Below are 27251 nucleotides of genomic sequence, written 5' to 3' on the forward strand. Positions count from 1 at the left end.
ACTAATTAACAAATTAACAGCTCTAAGATAGATTCTTTATTCAATAAATTAAACTGTTATAAAAACCTAAAACGAAGCATTTAAGTAACAACACTGCTGTCAAAAGGAAACATCAGAATTCAGAAAATAGAGATAAAATGAAATAAAAATAAATTGAATACATACATAATTAGCTAAAATAGAGATTCAGTTATTAAAGTACACAATTAGATTTGAACTTGCATTGGTCAAAAATACGAGTATTCTTCTAAATATGTCTGTATAGTGTAGTGAAAAAAGTATTTACACAGGTCAAGTCAAAATCAATCTTATGCCAATGCCTTTTTTCACTTTAACTATACGTACGTAGTCACAAGTTTACTGCTGATGATACTAAGTTATTTCTTTATCTATTTTTTTAAAGATTAGCTTACATGAGCAGTACGCTGCAACTCTTTTTAGATAGGAGAATACACAGAAGTACAGGAAACTGAATTGCGTATCATAGTGGTACGTATCAATTGCACAATGATTTCTTTGGCAAATGTATGTGATGTTAATATGCATTAGTAGGTAGAACGAAGGTTCCACCCTGGTATGAGATTTAGTTTTTTTTGACTGTGCAACATTCTAACTGCCATTTTTATACCTTTACAATATTGTGCTTTTCAGGTACATTAGAGTTACAGTGTAAAACAGCGTTACTACCAATAATGTACGAGGTGTGTTGCGAGAAATATACACACACAAACACAAACATCACGCCTGTATTCCCAAATGGGGTAGGCAGAGCACACGAAACGTTACCGCTTCAGAGCCACTTTTAGCAATTTTAGTTTTTAAGTTTGACAAAAACGTTACAATAATGACAGGTTGCTAGCCTGTCGCCTACGGTATACCTTAACCTATATCCTCAGTCGCCTCTTACGACAACGAACGCTTCATTTACCTCGCCTCGCTCCGCTCAGCTGTACATGCATGGATGTGTAAATGAAGAGTTTTTATTGGTTAATGAAAAACATCGCAACACATCCTCGCACATTAGGTATTGGTGGAAACGCTGCTTAATGCTTCTTAGCTACAATAAAAAGAAAAAACATCATAATGCACACTTGGAAGCGTAAACGAGAATGGACAAGGCGCACCGATTACAAGATGTAGCCAGACTTACTATTTCCTGAAGGCTGATGGTGGTTCTCTGTGTGCCGCCGCAGGGATCTCGCGTCGCAGTACGATTTGCCGCATCCTTCCGCTTTGCATTCGTATGGCTTCTTGTTACGGTGTGTTAGCATATGCCCGTTGCTGTAGAACAGTAAAACTGTTATAGAAGCTTCTAAAAGTGTGTCATTATAATCATCATCTATTGCTGAACAAGCGTTCCACCGGTTGCCCAACTGGTTGCTGGTTGCGGTTGTAAAGTGTGTGATAGTTGGAAAAAATAAGAGTTCGTATCGTACAGTTGGTGCCCTAACATAAGTATCTACTTTTCTATGCAACTAGTATGAAAAAGGGGATACATAAGTTACGGAACCGACCGCATATACCTTTTAGGTATCTTATGAGCGAAATTATATATTTAAAGCCTCGGTATAAAGTATTTTTTGTAAAAAATATCTAGTTACCTACGTCAAGTGTACGTCAAAATATTAAACGAATTGTATACTTGTGCAATTTGTACACCGAGCGTTGCAATGAATCCGGTGACGAAATTCGTTTAGTTAGAGAATGTGGCAACTCTACCTTACTATATCAAAGTACAGTTGACTACTCTGTATCTAGGACTGTATTTACATATCATAGACATAGGTAGAATTGACTGGTAAAAATAGAGATGTCAATCTCACGGTACCTGCATTCACTCTCCTTATAACTGACACCGGGCGCTAAAAACAATAATTTCGAAAAATCTTTTCTTAGCATACCTCTATAATACTTAAGGACTAAATCGGCCAAGTCTCTAGATACAGTGTTTTAGGCTATGTGTTGTCTGTTGGTCGCTCATCCATTTAGTCAGTCAGAAAAGTTATATTGTAACTTGATAATTAGGCTAGTTATACGATAAAGTGTGATGTAAGAGTCCACTTTTGTATTAAACACAATAACAGCTCTTCTCGGCTGTAAACTGCCATTAACAACGGTGTTGCCCCAAACGTCTTAAAGCAACTGGGTTGAGACTACATTGTGCTTTTCAATATCACGCATGGCAGTTGCATTAATATTCATGTGTTACGTTGGGGCGATTAAGTAGCCAAACTGTCACAAGAAAACATTGCATTTTGAGTCAATTCAAGATGTTGGTTTTGTTTCGAAAAACAAATTTCGCATGGACACCGTAACAAAATATCATTTTGTGTTGTGAATAAAAAATAAAATGAGTAGGAATATTGTAAGTATATTGAATAAACCGAAGATTGAAACTGATTAATCGTTATTTTTTATAGATATTAGACGGTTAAAAAATAGAACAAACAAACAGCGTTTCTTTCCTGCGATATTTATTATATTCGAAACGAAAAAAACTACAATAAACCCACACTTCATACGCTGATTAAAATTCCAACAATAATTAAGTTATTATTACGTGTATAAATTATCATAATATTAATATGTAGGTATATTCTCAAAGCATAACACCCAAGTATAATATGTCTCTTCTATATAGGTACATATTGTGTTAATACACTTAACAACTTAGAGTTCTAGACACAGGATTTACCGTCGCTAGGTTTGTAAGACGCTTACAAATAATCTGTTTGGGAAAGTACTACCTTTCACTATTGAAAACCGTGTCCAAGGTAGCTTGTACTTTGAGTACATTAACCCCCTTATTCATAAACGACAATCAAACCTATTTTAGTTAAAATGCCGCTAAAATTCGTTTGTCCTTATCTGTCACTTCGACATTTGTATTTGTTAGAAAGGGACAAAGCATTTGTTAGTTAACATAGGCTTGTTAAGTTTTATGAATAAGGGGGTAAGACTTTGTAATATGGATAATAAGAAGGACTAATTGATGGCTGGAGAGTCAATAATATTGTGCCAGCTATATTGAACTTGTAAATACATCTTTTTATACGTATATTACTAAATTTACTGATTTACAAAAGAGCGATAAAAAGTAGCCTATGTCACTCTCGGGCCCATAAACTATCTCTATGCCAAAAATCACGTCGATCCGTCGCTCCGTTACGGCGTGAAAGACGGACAAACACACAAACACACACATACAAACACACTTTCGCATTTATAATATTAGTATGGATATGGATTTAGACCGTTGCCAAAATCGTGACGGATTTATTTGGGTAAGGAATGGGGAATGGATGAAAATTTTTGAAACGCTTGAAACTTTTTTATCAATAGGAATAACCTTCCTAATTAACAGAAAAAAATATCAGATTTTTAAGTAGCACCAATTAATTAAAAAAAAATAAAGAGATTTCTTTACCGACAAATTACGATAGTCCGGTCGGTTACGGGTTGTTCCATAGCCCAGAACAAAAAACTTTAAAAAAGAATTTATGTGTCTTTGACTCGTTCGTTTTGACAGGTGACACTCTTTACCGGCCCGGATAATACCGACATCAAAAACAGGGTCGGTATTTCCATGTTGGTATTATCCGGACCGGTAAAGAGTGTCACTTGTCAAAACAAACGAGTCAAAGACACATATTAATTTTTTTGTTCTGGGCTAAGGAACAACCCGTAACCAACCGGACTATCGTAATTTGGTGGTAAAGAAAACTCTTTCATTTCTTAAAATTAATTGATGCTACTTAAAAATCTGATATTTTTTCTGTTAAATAGGAAGGTTATTCCTATCGATAAAAAAGTTTCAAGCGTTTCAAAAATTTTCATCCATTCCCCATTGTTGTTTATATATAAGTTTAGATCAATAGTCTAGTAAGACGATCAAAAATTGGCAGAAGAATCTTAAGTGCAGTTTGTACTTCTTGTTTCTTGTAAAAATAGGTAGGTACTTAACTAGAACGCGTAAACATATATACATATAGTACAGTGTCGCATGTTTCCGAAATGTGCTGCTGGAAGTACTGTGCGTGCATTTAACTGTAGTAATTGAGACGTTATGTTATGATGATATATTCGAGATCAGTTATCTTAAAAACTTATTCTGAACTAGCTTTTTGCCCGCGACTCCGTCCGAATACAATTCGTTTTGCAATTTTCCGGGATAAAAACTATCCTATATCCTTTCCCGGAACTCAAACTATCACGCATCAGGAGAATCAACCCGTCATTAAACAAAATTTGCCTCCTCTCAAAAATTACATTATAAGATTTTAACACATAGTTTAATTTTGCGAGCTGACATATTTCATTTAGTGACGGTTTGATTCTCAAGGTGCGATCTGTACACCGAATTTCATCTAAATCGGTTAAGCGGTTTAGGCGTGATGAAGTAACAAACAAAGATACAAACTTTCGTACAAAACGATATTGACAGGGAAGTTAGTGATACCTACTCCTGCCCAGTTCTATAGTACCTAGTATTGAAGAGACTCTATGCCTGCTGTTAATTGTACAAATGGATTAGTAGTAATGGAGTAGTAGGCTTCGCCCGCGTGGAATTCGGTTATCGCGCGCTGTTCTCTCGGGAACTGTGCATTTTTCGGGATCAAAAGTAGGCTACGTCACTCTCTGGCCCATAAACTATTACCATGCCAAAAATCACGACGATCCGTCGCTCCGTTTCGACGTGAAAGACGGACAAACATACAAATACACACACTTGTTTTTGCATATAATAATATTAGTATGGATTCTTGCGAAATTGTTATCCATTGAAGTACCAAATTCACATGAGGCCCACGTGGACAGTTTGTAACAATCATTAGGAGAACCCTCTGTCCAGTGGTGGGGGGTAGATAAATGCTTAGTAGAAGATACATTTTTGTTTTTTGTCTATACCAGGGCTCGGCAACTGACGTTATTCAAGGACTACACAGATGTAAAATGAGATTCATATTAACATAGTCGCAGATCGTATTCGATCTACGAGCCGTGTGTTTCCGAACACTGGTTTAAATAATAAAAGTAGTTAAATAAAACTATAACGTTCTGAATTTAAATAAATCAACGTGGCTTATCGTAAATTGGAAAATAATCAGTTTTCATTTCCGATAAAATAAATGCAGTTGTGCTGATATACCTAGATAGCAGATGTATTATTTTAATCGCTCTTTTGCAGTTTATTTGATTAATTTAAATATTTAACGATCATAAAGCATTATTCATGTTGTATCGTTTCAATTTGTTTGCGCGTAACTAGTTTAACGTAATCAAATCTGAATATTTTAATTTGCGCTATTTTCAAAGTGATAATTTTTACTCATAACCTGTTCTATTTTTATGCTTGGCAATATTTGGATTAAAGAACTAAAATAATTTCCTTGCTCACCCGCGACCTTATGATAGCTAAGCTTATGCAAAATATGCGTGTTCATGCAGTTCCTCCACCTCCACACTGTAAGAACACACACAAATCACACAAACCCATCTATCACCACCACCACACTACACTGACGCGTTTCGAACTCAACCAGAGCTCATCTTCAGAGTGACACAACCGTACACCATGCTACCAGTTGTTAGACTAACGAACCACAACCACCGTTTTAACTTGTCACTGTAACTCCCAAGTACCCACATACGTTTTATGAAACAAAACTACCACAAATTATTAATAATTTTTTTAACCGTCCTTCAAAACTACCTTGATTTTTATTTATTTACTGTCAAGGCATGTTTTATTAACTACCATTGCTGAAATTAGATCCAAGCCGTAGCAAGGGAGATGAAACTAAATTTACCTGCTCATTAATAATAGACCCCATACTGTTGTATCTAATTATCTCCATGCATTCTAAAACATCGAGACGAAACCCCTTGCCACAATAATGTAACACTTCATACGAATCTGAGTCCGATAAAGAATGATTTAGTTCCAACAAATTTTGGCAAAATTCGACTTATCAAGGTAGTTTTGAAGACGGTTAAAAATTATTAATAATTTGTGGGTAGTTTTGTTTCATAAAACGTATGTGGGTACTTGGGGAGTTACAGTGACAAGTTAAAACGGTGGTTGTGGTTCGTTAGTCTAACAACTGGTAGCATGGTGTACGGTTGTGTCACTCTGAAGATGAGCTCTGGTTGAGTTCGAAACGCGTCAGTGTAGTGTGGTGGTGGATCACCACCATAACATAGCATAACATCTGCCTGCAGAGAGATCTCGATTGTAGCCTCTCCCTACAAAAAATAATATATATATATATATATATATATATCCATCTTGATAGATGGTTCACACAAACCCATCTATCAAGATGGGTTGTGTGATTTGTACGTGTTCTTACAGTGTGGAGGTGGAGGACTGCATGAACACGCATATTTTGCATAAGCTTAGCTATCATAAGGTCGCGGGTGAGCAAGGAAATTATTTTAGTTCATTGATATGGACCTCCGCAAAGTAACGCCTGATTCAATAAAATATTTGGATTGTATTTTCTGTTCATATTACTTATGCAAGGAGTTAAGTTAGTTAATTATTTTGAGATAAGTATTAGCTTATGTTTAGTTTTTTAGTAAGTATCTCAGTCACTTATCACGTACGTACCTAAGTTAATTTGTTACCTACAAACTAGATTAAATAAATTCGACCTGGAATAAATGACAGTAATGCGCAACCCTATGATTAAAACACTTACGGCAATTACTGGAGGGTTTCAATTATCGTTCTATATAATTATTGTCGTTTATTCCGGGTCGACAATTACAGGTCTTACTTTAACTACACCTTCTCAAACGTATAATATTCGTAAGAAAGTAAGGCTTCGTAAGTCCATGCTTGCTAGTTTAATTACAGTGATATTTTGTTTAAGTAGAGACGATTGAATGGGCACCATTCATGACATCTGTACTTCCCCTTTTTAGACAGCACCTGCCTCTTATATTATTATCATCTCGAAAGAAAACTTCAAATCGTACCAAAATTCATCAAAACATAACTTGGAAATCCATTTCGTCTACAAATCTGGCAAAAGCGAGTTAAGAACAAAAAAACCGGCCAAGAGCGTGTCGGACACGCCAAAAATAGGGTCCCATAGCCATTACGAAAAAATTAAGTAATATTTTTCTAAGGATTTCGTATTTTATACAGAATATTCCAAGCTTAGGTATATTTTATACCTTAGGCTGCTATTTAGTCATAAACTACTAATAACTCTCAAGCAAACTTAGCCGTTAGGTATAGTTTTCCTTGAAAGTTTGATGTACTTACTACCATCCTGAATTTTTTCAAATTTTTCCTCCCACCGGTTTAGATTTAGAGATAGAGAGATTCAGAGGGGGGGGGGACGCTCGATTTTAGTGAAAATTTGCACTTTAAAGTTGAATATTTCGCAAACAAATCACTGAATAGAAAAATCGTCTTAGCAAACCCCTAATGGTTTAAAGACCAATCCAACGATACCCCACACTATAGGGTTGAATGAAAAAAAAAAACACCCCCACTTTACGTCTATGGGAGGTACCCTAAAAAAGTTTTTTTTTTTGAAATTTTTATTGTACCATTTTGTTGGCATAGTTTACATATATATCCGTGCAAAATTACAGCTTTCTAGCATTGATAGTCCCTGAGCATAGCCGTGGACGGACGGACAGACAGACAGACAGACAGACATGACGAAACTATAAGGGTTCCGTTTTTGCCATTTTGGCTCCGGAACCCTAAATAGATAACAGTGCTCCAGTCGGTACAGGAACTGAAATATCCAATTACTTTGTTGCATGCTTGCTTTAAATCACCCTAAGGCTCACACGATGAAATGACGTCCCACTTTACTGTATTCACGCATCTGGAGGTAATAAAACGTCTTCTCTGGACACGACTTTTTGACGTGGTCGCCTGTAGGTAATATTAAAACTTGCATAAGTTCGGAGCATAAACGCAAAATATGCGTCAAATATCGCATCCGATCTATAAGCAACGAGGAGCGCAAAGCCTGTCTCATACAAGACCTCTAGAAGCGACGAAAACTGCTTAACACAAGGTTTTATTTTTATTACTTTTAAACTAACTCATGATAGACCCAAATCTCTCCTGATCTAGACTTAATCTAGACCTAAGGTTGTATCTATCAGAAAATACAGACGATGGGACCGAATCGAAGTCATTACTGTCTTTAGGTTTAGGTATGTATGTCAGCGGCCGATCGTAAAATTCGCCAGATCACGAAATTCCTAGGCATATCATGAAATGGCGCCTATATCTTTAGATAGATAGATGGTTGCATGAAGATGCGTAGTCGTCTATATACTGGTGTCTTAAAAGTATTTCGGAATATTTGAGCTGATGATTAATCAAGTGTGATTTCACTGCTGTTTTAACTGTGGTTAAAAATATTTTCATAAATTGGTCGGTGTTCAATATTTTGAACCAAAAATTGCGATGAACCTTTGCAGTGATGTTCACCTAAAATAACCATCAGATTAAATATTCCAGAATTAATTTAAGGCACCAGATTAAATGACAGATTGATAAGAGACAGATTTCGTGATCTGGGGGATTTATTACGATCGGCTGCCGACAGATGCTGTCTGTGTAATCATGCACTTCAACTCTCGTGGCACTATCTACGTATACCAATACTTACAGGTGGTCCTGTCGCTTGAATGCCTTTGCGCACGTAATGCACACGTACTTCCGTTCGTCACTGTGTGTCAGTTTGTGTTTGGCCAGCGCTGACGCATTGCCAAAGATTTTGTTGCATACCTAAAACAAACGAAATAACTATTTGGTTTATTTGAAACAAAACATATTATTATATTTATATCGTTACTTAAGTCAATGTTAAAGGATTAAGATCTATTTAGATATAGAAAACGATCGGAAAATGAAATTAAGTGGGTCGACTAATTAGATTTCCGCATCTATAGGAAAACCTTATCATAATATAGTAAATTGTGCATTAAGGGGCATAAGATGGGGATTACTAACGAGAGTCTATTAGAAGCCCGACGCCGGAGGCGGAGGGCTTTTAATGACCCGAGTTTGTAATCCCCTTACGGCCCGTGATACACACAATGATTTTCAACACATTGAGAGGAAAAATAACGCAAAACATTAAATTATTTTGTCTCCAAACACTTCACAGCTCAGCAAAAGCAAGACGCTAAGAAAACAACTGAATAAAATATGTCTACCCGCCAATACAAGAGGCTACTACAAAATTAGAAAATCGAAGTATTAAACAATATTAGCGTCAGGAAAACGAAAAGAACTTCGATTTTCGAATTTCGTGGTAGGCCCCCTGATTTTCACTTTTTTCGAGTCGTCTACCATAGATAATAGAAAAGAACCGTGTTTAGTTTAGAATTCGAATGGTCTTACGGCCAGATTATTCCAACATGCTAAAAAAGTATTTACTAAAATTATTGCAAAACAATTTGTTTAAATTAAAAATATAAAAAAAAAACTAAGTTTCATGAAGCGTGGCAAATTTTTATGATGTAAAATTAGGTTGTAGCTAAGTTTTAAGGATGTAAATAAAACGTTGGCTGACTTGCAACCTCTTTAGTCTCAAATGACGTACCTACTAACTTTTTCAAACTAAAGTCATAACTCCCTTTGGGAGGAAAACTATACGTAAATCCATAATTCCTGCTTGAACAATTGAGGCCATTGTCCTTTCTTATACAGGCATGGAATAACGTCATTGAAGAGCAAGTGTGATGAAAAGTAATTTTATTTGTCTTTAATAATGCCAATAGAATGAGTTAAGTGTCAAAATTATAAGATTTTATGGTGTCTTAGGAATTAAAATGGTTGACTGTACTGCACAGTCTTCATCAAAACATCAAAGTTATTATTTATAGTACAGGTCAAAAAAAAAACTTACACGATTGACAGTCGTGTTCAGATGTTTATGAGCACTGCTGTACTATACTTAAGCAGCGTTTCCACCAATAATGTGCGAGGATGTGTTGCGAGGGATTTGTTTTTCATTAACCAATAGAAACGCTTCATTTACACATCCTCGCACAGCACATCTCTGGTGGAAACAGTTGAGCGGAGCGTGGCGAGGTAACTGACGCGATTCTATTGGTCAATGAAAAACATATTCCTCGCAACACATCCTCGCACATCTCTGGTGGAAACGCTGCTTTAAGAAGGTCATTCTTCGAGACATAACCTTTACAATTCCTCCTAATAACATAATTGCTTCTTACTATCAGACAAGATGCGATGCAAACTTAATACAAAACTCTTAATATCGTTACGACAATGAGCGCGTATAGACCCGTTGTTGACTCTAATCCTATGTTTGTTTCTCCTCTAATTAGGGGGCCTTTTCGTCTCCTAATCCTATTTTTATTTCGGACTCCGAGGGTCCTCTCTTGGGCGTACTTATCGATGGCCGGACCGCTCCATTGTTTAATGCCCTACCCTCATATACATAATACAGTGAAACTTATATTAACATTCAGGCTTTACTATTGTATTTTCTAGTCGTTCGATGTCTTTGTTTTGGACTAAATACGATATTGCTATCAAACATGTTGTTTCATTACCATAGTTTTCTATCAATACATAGACGGATGTGCCGCCCTGTAATTAATTAATTACTGCAAGATCACATAAGTGGCTAATTATACTATATCTACCCCAGACTGTGTACGTCGACATTGACGTAATTTAATTAACAATTATTTATAAAATAAGGATTGAAAACTTGAGTTTAGACCATGGTTTCTTAAAGCGGGGTCCACGGACCCCTTAGGGGTCCGTAGCATTTGAATCAGGGGTCCGCAGTAGGTGAGTCTGTTAACATATTTATTAGGAAAGATCCAAAAATATTTTTGACAGGGGTCCGTGGAATTGTTTAAATTGTGAAAGTGGTCCGTGACTACAAAACGTTTAAGAAACCCTGGCCTAGACAGACGTGTATAAAATAATATTTTTGAAATGCATCCCAGATTAATTACATAAGTAGTTATAAATTATGCTCATTATCTTAGATATACAACGTGTAATTTTTGGTTCGTGTTCTTCAAGGGAACAATCAACAGGTCAAATGTCAATGGTCATAAAGTTATATACCACGTAGTTTCCATCAATAAACTGAGCCATCTGTCGAAGTTGACGGAAATCAAGAAAAACACGATGTATTTAAACTAAGTAGGTACCATCAGCCAAATATGTGGTCTACCACCCTAAAGCTGATAATCGCTTGCATGCCATAAAACAATAATGCCAATAGACGTGTCTGTCAACTTGAAAGTTCGACTTTAGCGACATATTCATTTGATAGGAACTTGTTTAAAAATTGGTAGACCACTTATTTGGCTGATGTACTTATTAAAAATATGGTAGTATAGAAGAACGTATGGATTTGTGTGCGAAATTACATTTGAACATTATGGATGGAGGAAAACATCGCGAGGAACCTGCACACATCTGCAAAGCACTTTTATGATGTGTGTAAATTTTCAATGCGCACTTTTCAATGGAACTAATGCCCAGCAGTGGGACGTATATAGGCCGAAGAATGAGAAAAGAATGTACAAGCAGCCACAAAAATAACTGTCGAATAAACGCATAAACTCGTACAAATAGTTGATGTAAAGAGTCTGACGTCTGTTGGTCCCACAAATTGCTTCGAATTGTCCAAAACCGATCACAATACGTTTAGTTGATCGACAACCGTGCGCGTGGGACAGTTTTGTTATTACATATTAGTTCGGTAAAAAAGGGCATTGGCTTCATGTAGAGGTTATTAAAGACTTTTTCATATTTATTTTCTTGCCCTACACGCTGAAAAATGGAAGGAGATCGTACAAGAAAGGGCGCTCGATCGCTGAGCCAGCGGAGTAAGTAAGTAAGAAAGTATTCTTGTTGAAATTAAAAACTAGTTTCTTTATCTACCGGTGGCATAGCGCTGTAACAACTCGATTTCCACCGGGTTGCCGAATTTAATTACTAATCATCAGTAGTAACCACTATGACAAAGCTTGTGTACACTAACTGCGAAGCGTTGCATCCAAAGACATACATAACTCCCGCTTGTCTCGCTCTTCGGGTTGCCTAACGAAAATGTCCTTAGTCCCATCTCGTAGCCAGAGTTGGCAGCTAGCTACGAAATGGGAATTGTGCTTTCTCATCTTGGTGTTGATTTTGGTGGAACTAAAAGAAAAATGTTTATTACAAGTCACCAAACACCACATAAATAAATAAAATGTAATAAGAATAAATAGTTGATGTACCGAGTTGGACATGTAAATAGAGCGTACTCTGATCCGACCGGCGCGACACCATTATCTGAGCAACGTTATTATTCGCTACATTTGAATATTTTACCGGGACCCAAGAGGTTTCCGCTAACGCGTCCTTTGTCGGGTGTTTCTTTTGCACAAATTTGGTCTCCCATTTAAATATAGAATGGAAAGTTCAGGGGGTTGGGATCAGTGTAACGTACTATTGTATAAGCTTTTATTTAACTTCATCTGGTTATTATTTGACTCAAATAATGTAATTCGATTTTCGCTTAATTTCAGCGGTCGGTTTGAGTTAGAACTTGTTGGCGAATGTAAATGCAAAGTGATGAAATTACATATTAAATTATATTGACCCGGATAGCTAATATGAGTGAGTCTCACGGTAGTTTCATGTTCAAAATCTATGAAATAAAAGTGAAACACCAGAACGGGGATAAAAAAAACGAGACAGAGCAGGATGGCGCTCTACAACACCATTTTGACACATTTCTCTCAAACAACGCATTATTTCTCTAGAATTTTAAAGCAATTAGATTCTTTGACCTTGGGAATCGCGAAAACTTGAGAAAATATGATATTAGGTGTGTACATTTTATATATCAAGCAAAATAAAATCTCAAGTTCGAATTTCGAGCCAAAAACGAGCGATCTATTATCTATGCCAGTCTTGACATTCAGGGAAAAAGAAATCTATTAATTCTCAGTCAGTCAGTCTCAGTCAGTAAAGCTCTAACCCATTCATTGCCGCGCGCCAGATTACGCTGGGCTTAGAGTCATGAAATTTGGTATGTAGATAGCTGGATGTCTGAAATAACACATAGACTACTTTTATTCCAATATTCCCACGGGATACATAGTTGTTCTTAACACAACACCTCAATGAAGATTACGATATAAATTTTTCCCACAGGAATGTTGTAAAATCCCGGAATTTCAATTGTAACTTCCAGATCGAACAGTTTACGCATGCGAAGCCGCGGGTAAACTTTAGTTGATGAAATAACAATTCAATAATTCTTTATTGTCGCTAAGCCCAGTACAGTAAATTAAACCACGTCCCAGGATGGAACCTACTAATATCGTACCTATTGACATTTCATACGTCTGCTAAAGAAATAATGATGAAATGTTACATTGCACCCTGTTACTTGATTTAATTACCTTGACTGTATATAATATACTCTCGTGATCATGGCGCATGCAACTGCGCCGAAATATGGAGTTTCGTTAAAACCAAAAATTGCTAAAAGTGGCTCCGAAGCGGTAACGTTTCGTGTGCTCTGCCTACCCCATTCGGGAATACAGGCGTGATGTTTGTGTGTCTGTGTGTTAAACTCAAGGTATGCGGAACAAAACCCGAATGTAATTCATAAAATTTGTAATTGTCGCGATAGTCTAAAATATTGTGTTGTATATAATATACTCTGTTTCTACGGCAGGCAAAAAATGAAGGTACTATGGACAACCTTTCGTATGTATCCTTCAATGTCATTCTAAAACATAATACAAAAAGTTTTATTGTCTTGAGTGACCACTAAAAGCCCGTAATTTGGATTTTTTTCCAAGAGCAAATGAGAAAAAAGTGCATCGGACAAAATATATACTTCTTCAAAGTTCGTTTTTTCGCCTGTCGTAGAAACAGAGTATAATACAAAGTTCGAAGCAACGGTGCATTAAAAAAATACCCTTATCGATACAGAGCGATCTCTTCCAGGCAAACTTTGAAAACAAAAAGAAGAAAGCAGCAGATTTAATACTATAATGTAAGGTTTCTCTAATTCGAAACGACTTCTTTTGATATATTAAAGCTGCACAGCTATGCTTGCGAGTACAATTAGTTATGTAGGAAGACAAGGAACTTTAAGCAAAGAGCGAAGACGAACAAGACTCGCTAGTTATACTACAGTCGTACGAAACAGAATTTAATTATCGTTTCGTCATAGAGATGGCTTCTCTGCCAAACGCTGAGAAATGGTATGTAAATTTTGTATGTTCAACATAAAATATAAGAGACTCTCCTACAGAAATATTTACTTGATGTAAAGCATATTTTGTACATATAAATTACATATGAATTTTAGTCATCACTCAGTCAAAATGCTTATAAATTCGCATTTATGGAATCGCACTCTTTGTTGTAGATTTTCGGTAGTTGAATAAAATTAGTAGAACAAACGTACGAAACTAAATGCCACCGTAAACTGCACTTAGATAATAGAAGTAGCAGGCAATTTTTCAGGAACGCCCAATAAAAATATTCTCCGAGAATGAAGCCTTTCAAACCTGATTCTACGATACGGTTTCATTTTTTTAAGAGAATTTCGTTGTCCTACCTTTTAGAAAATAATAAATATATCAAGTCCAGTTAATCTCCACTTATTTGGCACTTAGACTCATGCGTGTGGTTAACTTTACCTACTTCCCAAAACGAAGTACAATTTTATTCGCTGTCCAATAAAAAATGGGTCGTTCAGTATCAATCGAAAGTAAGTGACACCTAAAGATATCTTTGGGTTTTTCTCTACGGACCCTCTGAGTTATCTGCCGGGCGGATCAATATTTACGGGTAAGGCATGGTTTTATGGGGAATAAACTTAGAACGATGGGTTGCTTGAGTATCGAGTGCGGATTTGGACGTCAATCTCATAGCAAATTTCTTGTTAGGATTTATAAAGTAGTTTTTTTCATGTTCATTTTTATGATGATTGCCAATTTCAGGGGTGTTCGCATTGGCAGTCTTGTTCACCATTTTATGGTTTGCTAATTCAATCGTCAATTTCTGCTCCACCAAGCAAGAGGGCGCCCTGTCCGTGTGTGTTTCTATTCTATTCTATTCCGTGTGTTCTGCCAAAACGAAATATTCACAGGAAAACTTAATTACTCCAGAAACTATTTATTGATTTTCTGATGGATATTATTTTTCAGCTGTGCTGGTATCTATAAAAACCCAATTAGAAAATACCGGGTAGGTAATGCAGAAAGAGTCTCTATTTGACTTCAAAAATAAAGCGACAACATTGTCATGCGTCGCGTTTCCGCGAACATTTTCATAAGTTTAGTACGAGTGTCGACCTGAATCCGCTTGGGCCGTGACCCATATTGGGAATGCAAAAATCGGGTCGAGTGTGGCATTATTCGTTGCCATTGTGCAATTATGCCTTCGACATGCACACTGTAATTTGATTCGTATTTTAGTCTCTAGATACGACAGTGAAACAAAAGTTTTCTTTCTAGCTCTAAAATGGTTTTTATTTGTGTTAACCCTTAAATTGGCAGTGTGCCCCACGAGTCCCATCATTCAAGATTATCTTTTTTGTATTTTTATTGGATGTAGAATTTTTTGGACTATAATGTAACGCCGAGGTTTGAATCATTTTTTAAAATGTTTTTTTTTAAATTTTGTCAATTTAAGGGTTAAAATATGAACAGAATTATCATAAATATTAAGCGTTAAATGAGAATTCAGGCTTGAAAAGTGTGAATGAAAGGAAGGTTCAAGTACCTCAGGGATCATCGAAAGCTAAGCCACGAGATCGAGTGTTTTGCACGCATCCAATTTTTATACACGACTCATTTATAAAAATGTTATTGGACATAAATCCGGTATTGTATCGAGCATATACATATAATAATAATAAAATCATTTATTGCCACTGAAAATAAGTCAGGTTACACAATCAAATAAAAAAAAAAACATTTGCAGGTGGCAATGGGCTCAGGCTCAGCAAATAAATAAATAAATAAATATCATGGGACACTTGACACCAATTGACCTAGTCTCAAACTAAGCAAAGCAAGCTTGTACTGTGGATACTAGGCAACGGATAAACATACTTATACTTATAGATAAATACATACTTATACATATTGAACATCCAAGACCCGTTTGAAACATTTTATTGTGCCAAGTTAGTTTGAACTTGATTACAAGTGTTGCCCGCGGATTTTTCCCTTGTAAAACTGTCATCTGTCTTCCCAGGGTTCAAACTATCCTCATGCCAAAATTCATTCTTATTGGTTCTGCGGTTTAAGAGTAAAAACGTAACAGACAGACGTATATAAATACTAATATGAAATATTGCATGAATGATCAAACTTTTATTCAAGCAGAAAACATAAGACAAATAAATAGGATTGCATTGATTTCGGTGACGTACTCAGCAACTACGAGTATTACCCGCTAGCACTTGTTCGTTTTAGTTTGCCTACCTATAAAAAGAGCCACAGAAAATTTAGTATTTCTTCCTGACGTGCAGTTCGAATAATATGGCCAATTATTCATAATGGTTATTACATCCGGGATTTGAACGCGTCCATTATTGATAAAATTCACCTCAAGCAAAGTTTCGACTACATTGCACGAGTAGACTCGTGACCATGGCCGCTGCAATATGACCGAAACGTCCTGGTTATAATAATAACTACGCTTACAACAATATTACAATTGGTTATTAATGAACACACTACTTGGGCGACCAAGCTCCGCTCGGGTTAAAACTCGGTAACCAGCGTTTTCCCAGAGATAAGACCAAGCTAGATCGATTTTTCATCGCCGAAAACCCCTACATACCAAATTTCATCGAAATCGTTGGAACCGTTTCCGAGATCCCCGATATATATACAAGGTGTTAATTAAATAACTGAAAACCAGAAAGTAGTTTGCTCAAAATCGAGAGTAGAATCGATTACAATATGTTTTAAATTAGGTTGTGTTTGTGCTTTTAAATCCCTTTTTACGTATTTTATTAGTTTTTAAGTATTTTATTTGTAATTATATTATTATGAAAAAATGACTTTCTGCCAAGTTTCTTGCGGCGCATTCTTCTTGGCAATGATGGTCTTACCGAAAGCGCTGGTAGTTTAAAAAATGACGTGTAAAAGTGCCCATTGCGGCCTATTTATATAATTGAATAAATGATTTGAAATTTTGAAATTTTGTAATTTGAAATTTTGACTTTGAAATTTGATTTGAAATTTGAACTTTAGGTTGCATACTATCTCGATAATTTAATACAGGCCGGTTTGCTGTCATTTTCTTCTAAAAACGTCAAAGCGCAACTGACAAATACAAATCATGAGTGTAGAATTAGAAATGAAGTAGAATTACTGACTTAGCAAAACACACGAATATCTTTTAAAATAATGAAGGTATTCAAAAATAAATGCAATCAACATCCGGAAACCATTTAAGAACCTAAACAAAAAAAACAACTAACTAACACGAAAAAAATTTTTTTGGGGTGTCTGAGGTTTTCACTTATTTACACCTTGTGTACAGTCACGTCTAAAAATATGTATACAAAAACAAGGTTGCATAAATATGTAGTCATACATTGTATCAAAAATATTTATCTATTACTGACACCAAAAAATTGTATTAATTAAACTTTTTCAGTATTATGTAATCACAAAATGCTTCAGAAAGTTGCATACTTAAATAATTCCATTTAAATGTATCCACCTCGTAGGCAAAAATAAGTATACATGAATGGGTTCCATATACATATAACCACACCAATTTGGCAAATATTTGTATACGCCGTTTGATTCATAAATATGTAACACGATTTGATATTTTGATTCGTTTTGAAGAATTACTGTTTTGTCTCTTTCGTAACCTGCATGCGGGCAGGGACATACATACTACGAATCCATACTCCATTAAAATAATATTATATACTGGTGACCCGTTCCGGCACAACACGGTTACGGTATACATAGACACCGTGAATCACACTATTTATTTGTGAAAACCGCATCAAAATCCGTTGCGTAGTTTGAAAATCTAAGCGTACAGACAAAAAAAGCGACTTTGTTTTATACTATGGAGTGATGAATTGAAAGTAACTCTGTCTGTTCCGGTATCACGTCGAAACCGACTGGTTTCGACTGTCAAGGGCTGAACATAGGGTACTTAGTTTTATCTCCAAAGAAACCCTTAAGGGGAGAAAATGGGGGATGAACTGACTGGATGAGCTGGATCAAATTTGGTATGATATATTTAATTTTTTATACACCATCAAGATCACCAAATACTTGAAACGTCCAGAGTGGTCATTAATATCGACTAAGCCAAAGCGATTCAAGTTGTTCGGGTCATCCACTGAGGACAGATCCACTGAAGCATCTATAATTTGCAATCTTTAATCATTGTAATTAAAATTAAATAAAACAAAAAATGCTTAGTGCACCTTTCTGAGAATGACCCTAAACTGAAATACTCAATATTTACAAGTCAATTCAAGCTAAGGACTGTCAAGTGCGTCATAGAATAATCGTGAGATAGACGTATGCAGTGACAAGTCCGCACTGTTTTCGTGAATTGTCAAATCAGTTAAATATACAACTTACGATTCTATGCCAGTCAGACAAGGTTTGTTGTTGCAGTCTGGATACATATTTATGAATCAAACGGCGTATACAAATATTTGCCAAATTGGTGTGGTTATATGTATATGGAACCCATTCATGTATACCAAATAAAATAAATGAAAATTTTTGCCTACGAGGTGGATACATTTAAATGGAATTTATTTAAGTATGCAACTTTCTGAAGCATTTTGTGATTACATAATACTGAAACAGTTTAATGAATACAATTTTTTGGTGTCAGTAATAGATACATATTTATGATGAAAATGTGTGGCTACATATTTTTCAATTTTTTGTGTTACATACTTTTAGACGTGACTGTACAACAATTGCTCGATTAAAGGTATTAGATAGATTAAAAAAAAACTAAGGCTTGCATCCAATTAAATGTTTAAGATACAATATCAATAGCGTATGGTGGGCAATGGTATTGGAAGAATGAAAGAGGTGAAACTCATTATTGACGTAATATATATATGTTACGTGAGATGACTTTATAATATAGACGTCTATATAACTTACCAACAACCCTCTCCGCAAAACAAAATCAATCTTCGAATCCAATCATTTGAGTCGGTCTGGCGAGAAGGCATTGTCATGACCCGGTTAAAATGAAAACAGTATAAACTGCAAGCAGTACTACCTACATCTAGAAATTTTAAAAAATAAACATATCTCGCACTACAGTTATTTCCGGAAGCAAGGATGTTTGCTTTGATTTTAGCAAACATCCTGAAACTATTTAAAAACTTAAACAAGTTTCCAAACGGAATTTATTACCTCCACTTGGAAATTAATTTTCAAGGCTTTTGTTTTGAGAAATGTTACTTTACTTTGTAATAAATTCCATTAAAAATAGAAGATGTCTCTTTGTTTCATTCTATTCAGGGAAATAGCAATTTTAATACTTACTAATATTCTTAAAGACGGTAAGAGCAGTCTTTGTTGTGTTATTTTAATTGCTACGTGCATATTTTTTTGACAGGAACTTACAAATAATGATTGGCAAAAATTTATGGTACCCAGCCCAGCCCAATCACCAATAGAATTAGAACGTATGTAGGCTTTGATCCCACTATTTGCTATAATCGCTATAATTGTTATTCTGACGACTAGACTGTGAAGGCTGGGAGAAAAACGGTCAAAAGTGAGTCGAATATACGGGAAATAGCATTGCAATGCATGCGGGGCACAGCTAGTGTAGTAATAAACGTTGTGTGATAACTCTCTTATCCAGGGTTTCTGAAGTTTGTCCCCGTATTATAAAATGGAGCTTATGTAACTAGCTTTCACGTGGTATACACGAGATTTGTATTGTTTATATGGGCCAATTTGCCCATCATTCTTTACAAGCAACATAATTATTTTAGAATTATGATTGAATTAATTGAATTTTGAGGAATACGTGTACCTACCTACATATGTACGCCAATAAGTAGCTTACATAAACCTTTTTACGTAGTCCATAGTGAAGCGTTGCAAAATATATTCAGTACGAGTATTAAGATTTATATTTGTTCAATTTGATATGTATGTACCTAGCTCCTTATAACATAAATGAAAATACCCGATAAAGTGGGGTGTAGGCGATGGTCAAGTATTTTAATTTAGTGTTTTCTCGTTTAAAGAGAGCCGCACTACGAAAATGACGGGTATATAGTCCATTCAAGATAACATTGGACGCTAGAAGGTCACAGAAGAAGGGGTTCTAAATGTTTTTGTGAAGTCGTAATAATGATGATGATGATGATTAATAAAAGAAGTAATAAGATGAAGTCATAATTTTGTTTATTTTTTAAGTAGATTAATAAGTAATGTAATTACAAAATAACACAATATTAATAGGTACGTAATTTGCTAGGTACATAATATTAATTCAATTTATATTTATACATTTAATAACTGTGTTTCTATAAGAAATTCAATCTGCCCGTATTGTTGAAATTGAGAGGATAACCAAACACACCAGCTTAAGTAACTACACGCATGGAGGGATGCGAGCGAGGCAATCTAGCTGAGCCTCACGTTTCCATACTGCTGAGCATAGCAAATTGGATGCTTTAAACTTATGCATGCCCAATACTGTTTACGATAACTATCGTTGAGACGTTCGTTAGTAGCATAAATAAATAAACATTGGACACGGACACAAGTTAGATAATTAACTAATATTTTAAAGATATTTGGCAAAAGACATTAAAGCATAGGTACATAGGTAATATTAGACCGACATTAAGTAATGGGGTAATATATGTATATTACACAGTGATTTGTACAGCTTTTAATCAGTTGCTTAGAGGTATTTAACATTTATTTTAAATATAATGCCAAAGTGACATTCCGATTTATCTTTATGTTAAATATTACATAAAACCATCTAGAGATTCGATTGTATTCTTTTCAATATTTCATAACTGTAAGGGCGATCGGCGTGCGACGTGCCGGCTCGGTGTCGCCGGTGGAATGCGAATGAGATTTCCCAATGTGATTAATTCGAATAGTGCAGCGGCTCTGCCCACGGTCGGGTAAAACAGTCACGTCTCGCCGTAGTTATCTTGTTCTTAGTTTATTTCCACAATGGTTAACTTTCAAACGAAATTATTACATTACTGATTCATATTCCGACATAACAAACACAATTCTCGTATACCAATATTTGATACATCCGATCGATTCGTCTGTTACGAAGTTAAGTATGATTAAACGAAACATCTTGCTGTAGTGCTTTTGTACGTCGTCGGAAAATACTGTCGGATTAAATCACTTCGACGTCAAATCCAATGATTTACCAAAAATATTCAACAAAAAGAATCTCCCAGACCAATCGTTGACCTAAATCTGAGTGTCGGCGGAATTTCCTTTTGTGTTTTCATCTCGGGAAGTCTGACGCAGCGCGACGGTGCGCGGTGTTCGCTTGTTATTTTCCTGTGGATCCCCATTGTCTGGTTGGCGGATAGTTACAAAAACAAGTTGTTAGTCATTACTCAACACAGCTCGAGAAGATTACGAATCAAAGCGATTTAGTTGAGTATTAGGGTTTCGCTGCGAAAACATGGGGGAGTTGTTGGTGCTTACTAAATCATTGAAATAGTTCATAACTGTACCGAGATGAATAATGTTATAGACCATTACGTACCTACTCACCACGTTACTCATTTGTGGTTCGTGTTAGGCAGGTTAGTTATTTATATATTTGTATCTATTCTGGAAGTATTAATCATCAAGATTGTAAGAATATCAGCTATACCTTCAGCGTGTGTTTTGTGCCGCCAATATCTGTCTGTGGCATCATATAGCTCTCAAACGGATAGACCGATTTTGACACGATTTTTGTATGTGAAAGCCAGTTTCCTTGCCTTTGTTATTAGCTATGTTTCATTATAAGCAGGTCAGCCGTTTTTGTGATTATAGTACTTTGATGGAGTTTAATTGTGGATTTTTATTTCCAAAAGAAAGGAGTTATCAAGTCATATTTAATAAAGACTACCATCTAAATAAGAGTACAAGCCCGTAAAACAACAATGGGGTTCTGCGGAATGCGTATATTTCGCGCGCTAGGGTTGCTGTTGCTATTTGCCAGCACCGTTTGTGACGACGCTTTTGAAAACCGGCGCAAGCATTTGTCACTGCCGCTTTGGCTTTTGTCTTTTCGTTTTCTAGATATTTATCTCAACAGAGACAGTAAAGAGTTTATTATTTGAATCTTTTGTTGTTGTTACTTACCGCGCTCATAACTGGTCCGTCCCCGGTGTTTCAAAACAAGACTAATGTAGGTACACATTTGCTGGCGATATGGCTAATAAAATGCGTATAGCAAACTTTTATTCTCCATTATATCGTATCTTTTATTATTTTCCTCTCGGACATCCATGTGCCCGCAGCATAAAACAACAATTTTCTTTGTTTAACTAACCATGCCACGTTTTTTCGTTGCGACATAAAACTGACCTTTTTCGTTTACGGTCGCACGGACAATCGGTGAAATATAATGTGAATTTGTCGGGAGATTGATATATCTGGTTGGAGAAAATCCAACACCTCGTGGATTGGATAAAGTTTACCTTTTTAGGAAAACAAGGGGGTCCCGGGGGAGGCAGGGATTACGCGCAGGCTTCTGCCCACGAGCGCGTGCTTGAGTTCTGTCGCGGGATAAACACGATCCGTGTAAAGCTTAACAATAAAACGGCTCTGCTCTACAAACTTTACCTAGAATGTCCTTCTTTTATAAAGGATCCTTTTTGGAGGGATTTATTTGGTGGTACCGTCATCAATCACACACGTAAACAAGCCTCGGTTAAGTTAACAGGTGATTTCATCTGTGTCAGCCCGCCGCGAGCGCCCTTTGTTAATGTGACGACGGTCTCTCTATCCATTACACTCTGATCGTTCTGATTTTGAACTTTTTGTTTAATGATAGCCGTACACACGTATCATCTCTTCGCATCATTGCGGGAACTTTAAAACTTTATGGCGGTCACTTGGATGTAGAAATGTTCAAGGGGAACTTCCCTATTACGTGAAAATCTAAGAGAAATTTTGCAAACATTTGAATTAAAAGATTTTTTTTTTAATTTTAAAAAGTAACCTCTCAATTTTCTGATATATTTTTTGCAAGAAATGAAATTGGGAAACTAAAAGAAATTTGAAATTTAATCCTGTTTTAAAAGAATATTATGATTGGCGGATAAAGTTGCAGGCAGCAGCTAATTATTTCGAAATAGACATTTAAGCATATCTACTTTTCAAGTTTTATAATTGCCACGTGTTCGTACAAACAGGCTCAAGTTCTTCTCAAAGTTTAAAAGTAACAAAGCGCTAAGGAACAACTCCGATATATATGAATTACATTTAATTTCTTGGCAGGAAATTATTTATGTAAACTGGGTAGACGTGCAAATATTACCATTTGCTTTTTCAGTTTGGTTTGAACAAGGGAACACATGATATGTCAGATTTTAAATATAGTGTTGTGAACTAAAAGAATTGCTTCGCTCTCCCGCAACCTTATGATAGCTAACTTTATGCAAAATATGTGTGTCCATGCAGTTCATCCACCGCCACACTGTAAGAACACACACAAATCACACAAACCCACCTATCACCACCACCTGACCCGTTTCGAACTCAACCAGAGCTCATCTTCAGAAGCTCATTTATTTATTTATTTCAAAGAAACTTACACAGTATAATAGTTAAACACTAAGGCGCTGCGCAAGACGAACACTGAGAAGAGAGAAAGAGATTGAATGACAATCCAACAAAACAACAATTCATAAATTAAATGTATAAACAATACATAATTTAAACAAACTTGGGCGGTGGTGATCTTTTACCATCAGGAGACCCACTTGCTCCTTTACCATCCAGTCGATTAAAAAAAATAGAACATTTAAAAACTAACGCTAACAAGACTCAGAAATACATGTAACGTTACCTACGAAGATCTCTATCAGTAAAACGTCTACAAGAAAGAACAAACTTTACTACCAAGCGTCTATTGAAGCAAGTAAAAGTTTTATACGTAAAACTTAGGTAGAAAATATGTAACGCTAGGTATATGTAGGGGCTTATCGCAGGCTGGCAGCCACCCAAACGCCTGCGAGGCTCAGTTCTGGCTTTGCGTTGGACCACGGCTCAAGTCCGGTTAACTTAATGCCCCCAGCTACAACACGTATGTAGCTACAGCCAACTTCATAAATACATAAACTTACCGTTTGTAGGTAACTTGTACGTTTTGATCCAACTCGTCCAGCAATAGCGGTGTTTCACAAACGTCGTTGCTACGTGTTAATCATTTACGAGTTGTAAAGTATTTGGCTAAGAAAGTATTATACTTATGGAAAGTGTCGAAGCCAACCCGACCCAAGCCAGAACTCTTTTTAGAATTCATCGCCTCTCCCTCGCAAAGCCCCGCAGCCGCGTACAAAACACAGAGTTCCAAGTACATCGTAAACAATAAAGTTGTAAGAAGTAAAATAGCATTAGGCATTCGCAGAGCGTTTGGCTCTTTGAGTTTTCGAGTCACGAATCGTTAAATGAAATAAGAATCCGTCATAATTTGTCCGATAAAATGGCGAGATAAGAGAGAGAGCACGAAGTTTTATTAACGGCTGTAAGAGATTCACGGTGTAATGGATTTATTCGGTCGGGTACTAATTAATTTCAATCTGTTCCCGCTCCAGTAGGCGTATAATGTGGACATTAGATGGTGCAAATTTCCACAGTAGCTAACATGGGATATTTGGAAGGAATTATAATGAAAATATCTGAGCCGTTTCGCGGATCTTCTTAATTGCTTGATTAATTATTAGTAGGGCTGCGAGATGGGGTTAAAACGAGACGAGGGTCGTCCGAAGATCCGCATGACATCAATAAGCTTTAATTGGCAAGGACCATCAGGGCTATTAGGTCGCCCCAATTACTCATATCACTCGATCTCGCCGACCACCTCGGATCAGAGACCATTCGCCATCTACTCCAAATCGACTAAAAAAGTTTATACTTTGTTACATTTCGATAACTGAAGCTAATAAATGACAAAATACTACAGCCATTAACAAAAAAACATCATAAGATCGCGACGAGATAAATTAAAAGGCTCTAAAAATAGACATCGTAAAAGTTTTAACGATGCGAAGTATATCCAAAATGGAACATTATCCGGACGTCAATGACGTAACTTTTAAACTAAGAGCTTTTCGGTGCTAATAATTCTTTTACGCATTGCAAATTTCTAGTGGTGTGTAGCGAGTTATCTGGGATTGGGATAGGGGCGACCCTTGGAGCCGGCCTGTCGTCGCCGGCCCTTGCGTTGATTCGCCTGACCTACAAACACAGTTTCCGATTCGATCCAGCACTGAGCCCTTAACTAAGACATACCGATATTGCAACTGGCTGTCAACAACTGTACCAATTTTAGATGTGATATATTACTAACAGTATGAATATATATATATATATATATACTCGTAGATAACTTGCTGGTAGGCATTTTCAATACCCGAATGTATTTATTTTCCTCATATATAATTTCTTATTACCTACGTACGTAAATAAGCTATTGCTCATTCGTATATTTACAAGTAGGTAGAGGGTGAGACGTATTTACTGGAATAGGTTTTGGCTTGGACGCGTGAGTACGCGTTCCCGCCCGCGATTCTTTTAGCGTACGAGTATTTAGGAGTACGGCGGCTGACAACGTTCCGCCAACTTCAAAACAAGCATGATGCGTGCGCTCACTGCGCTCGTCGCGCTTGGAACTATTCGGAAAACGTCCGGGAACTTAGGGTATTCGGGATCGACCAGTTCGCCCTAGCCACTGCGCGATGAATTCCAGGAAAAAGGAGCGATTTATCATTTGTTCAAACAACACTTTTAGCATGAACACAAAAACGTCCAGTTTCTTTTGATGACATTTCGGTAGTTCGATATTCGTAAAACTACTAAAACTAGCACGGTGTATATGCATTTACGGGAATCATTTTGATTACGCAATGAGTCAATTGAGTAAGTACTCGTAGATACTCGTGGACCTAGTCTTTTTGTGGACGCGTACTCGCAAGACTCAGTCCGCGTTTTGCCTAGTACGTCTCACCTAGTAGGTAGGTACGAATAGAGTAGGTAAATGATCGACACAGGTAATTTTTCGCGACAGACGTGATATATGAGATAAATGTATGTATGTGTATGTATGTGTGTGTATGTATGTACTTATACAGTGTGGAGAAATAAGTCGGGCCCTGGAGGGCTCCGAAATACTTAAGTTGGCTCATTTTACTTAGAGGAGACATTCCTTTATTTTTAAAAAGAAACAAAACTGCGATCGAAGATTTACTAAAACTCGCTTGCCTCGCCCGGAACTCGAACCAACTAAAATTAAAAAAAAAAAAACAAACTCGCTATTTTATTATACTAATCGATAGTAACTAACAAACACTTGGTCGTACCACATAGTCAAGCACGATCTACCCAGTTTTCAGACATTGTTTTTTTTATGTTTAACTAAAACCAATGTAGTGGAAATGGGAGAAAAACAGTCCGTTTTTCTATTTGTACAGATCATATTGACCCTGCAATTTAATATTGATTTGCTTTCTGTTGGACCTAAAATGGATTTAATGATGTAAATCTATTGGTTCGCCCATTTCGGCTGAATATACTCATAAGTAGGTACAGTCACCACATTAATATCTGCCACAGCGGAGCGTGCAAATATATCTGACACGTCCTACCAGCACTAGAAATAGAGTCGTATCAGATATTTATGCACGCTTGTTGTGTCATATATTAGTGTTGGTGACTGTACCTACCTACTTATTGAAATCGTTCTATAATTGCACTAAACCGGGACCGAGTCCCGTTCATAACGACTACGTATTTTAGAAGTAAAGAGAGACTTATCGTTTTTTTAAATAGTCAAATAATCCCAAGGTTCGAACTTATTTTTTTAATTGGTTATGTAAAGTTAATTGAAGACGTGCAGATTATTATATATCTTTATCGACAGTCCTGGTAGTAGTACTAGTAGTACCAGTAGCGTAACGGTAGCTCTAAAATTTTTAATGTTTAATTATTCAACGTTTAGTGGAAATATTTTTTCTGTGACT

At 36.3% G+C, this 27251-nt stretch overlaps 1 protein-coding gene across 1 annotated transcript in view; it reads right to left on the bottom strand.

Annotated features, from left to right (window-relative positions):
* The window catches only part of LOC141432577 (uncharacterized), a 347176-nt gene that overhangs the window by 35109 nt on the left and 284816 nt on the right, over positions 1 to 27251 (bottom strand). The window contains 2 exon segments of the mRNA XM_074094201.1: positions 1151 to 1281; positions 8652 to 8770. Coding sequence (XP_073950302.1) covers positions 1151 to 1281; positions 8652 to 8770 — 250 coding nt within the window.

This window comes from Choristoneura fumiferana, chromosome 11, assembly GCF_025370935.1.
Source record: "Choristoneura fumiferana chromosome 11, NRCan_CFum_1, whole genome shotgun sequence".
NCBI classification, from domain to species: Eukaryota; Metazoa; Arthropoda; class Insecta; order Lepidoptera; family Tortricidae; genus Choristoneura; species Choristoneura fumiferana.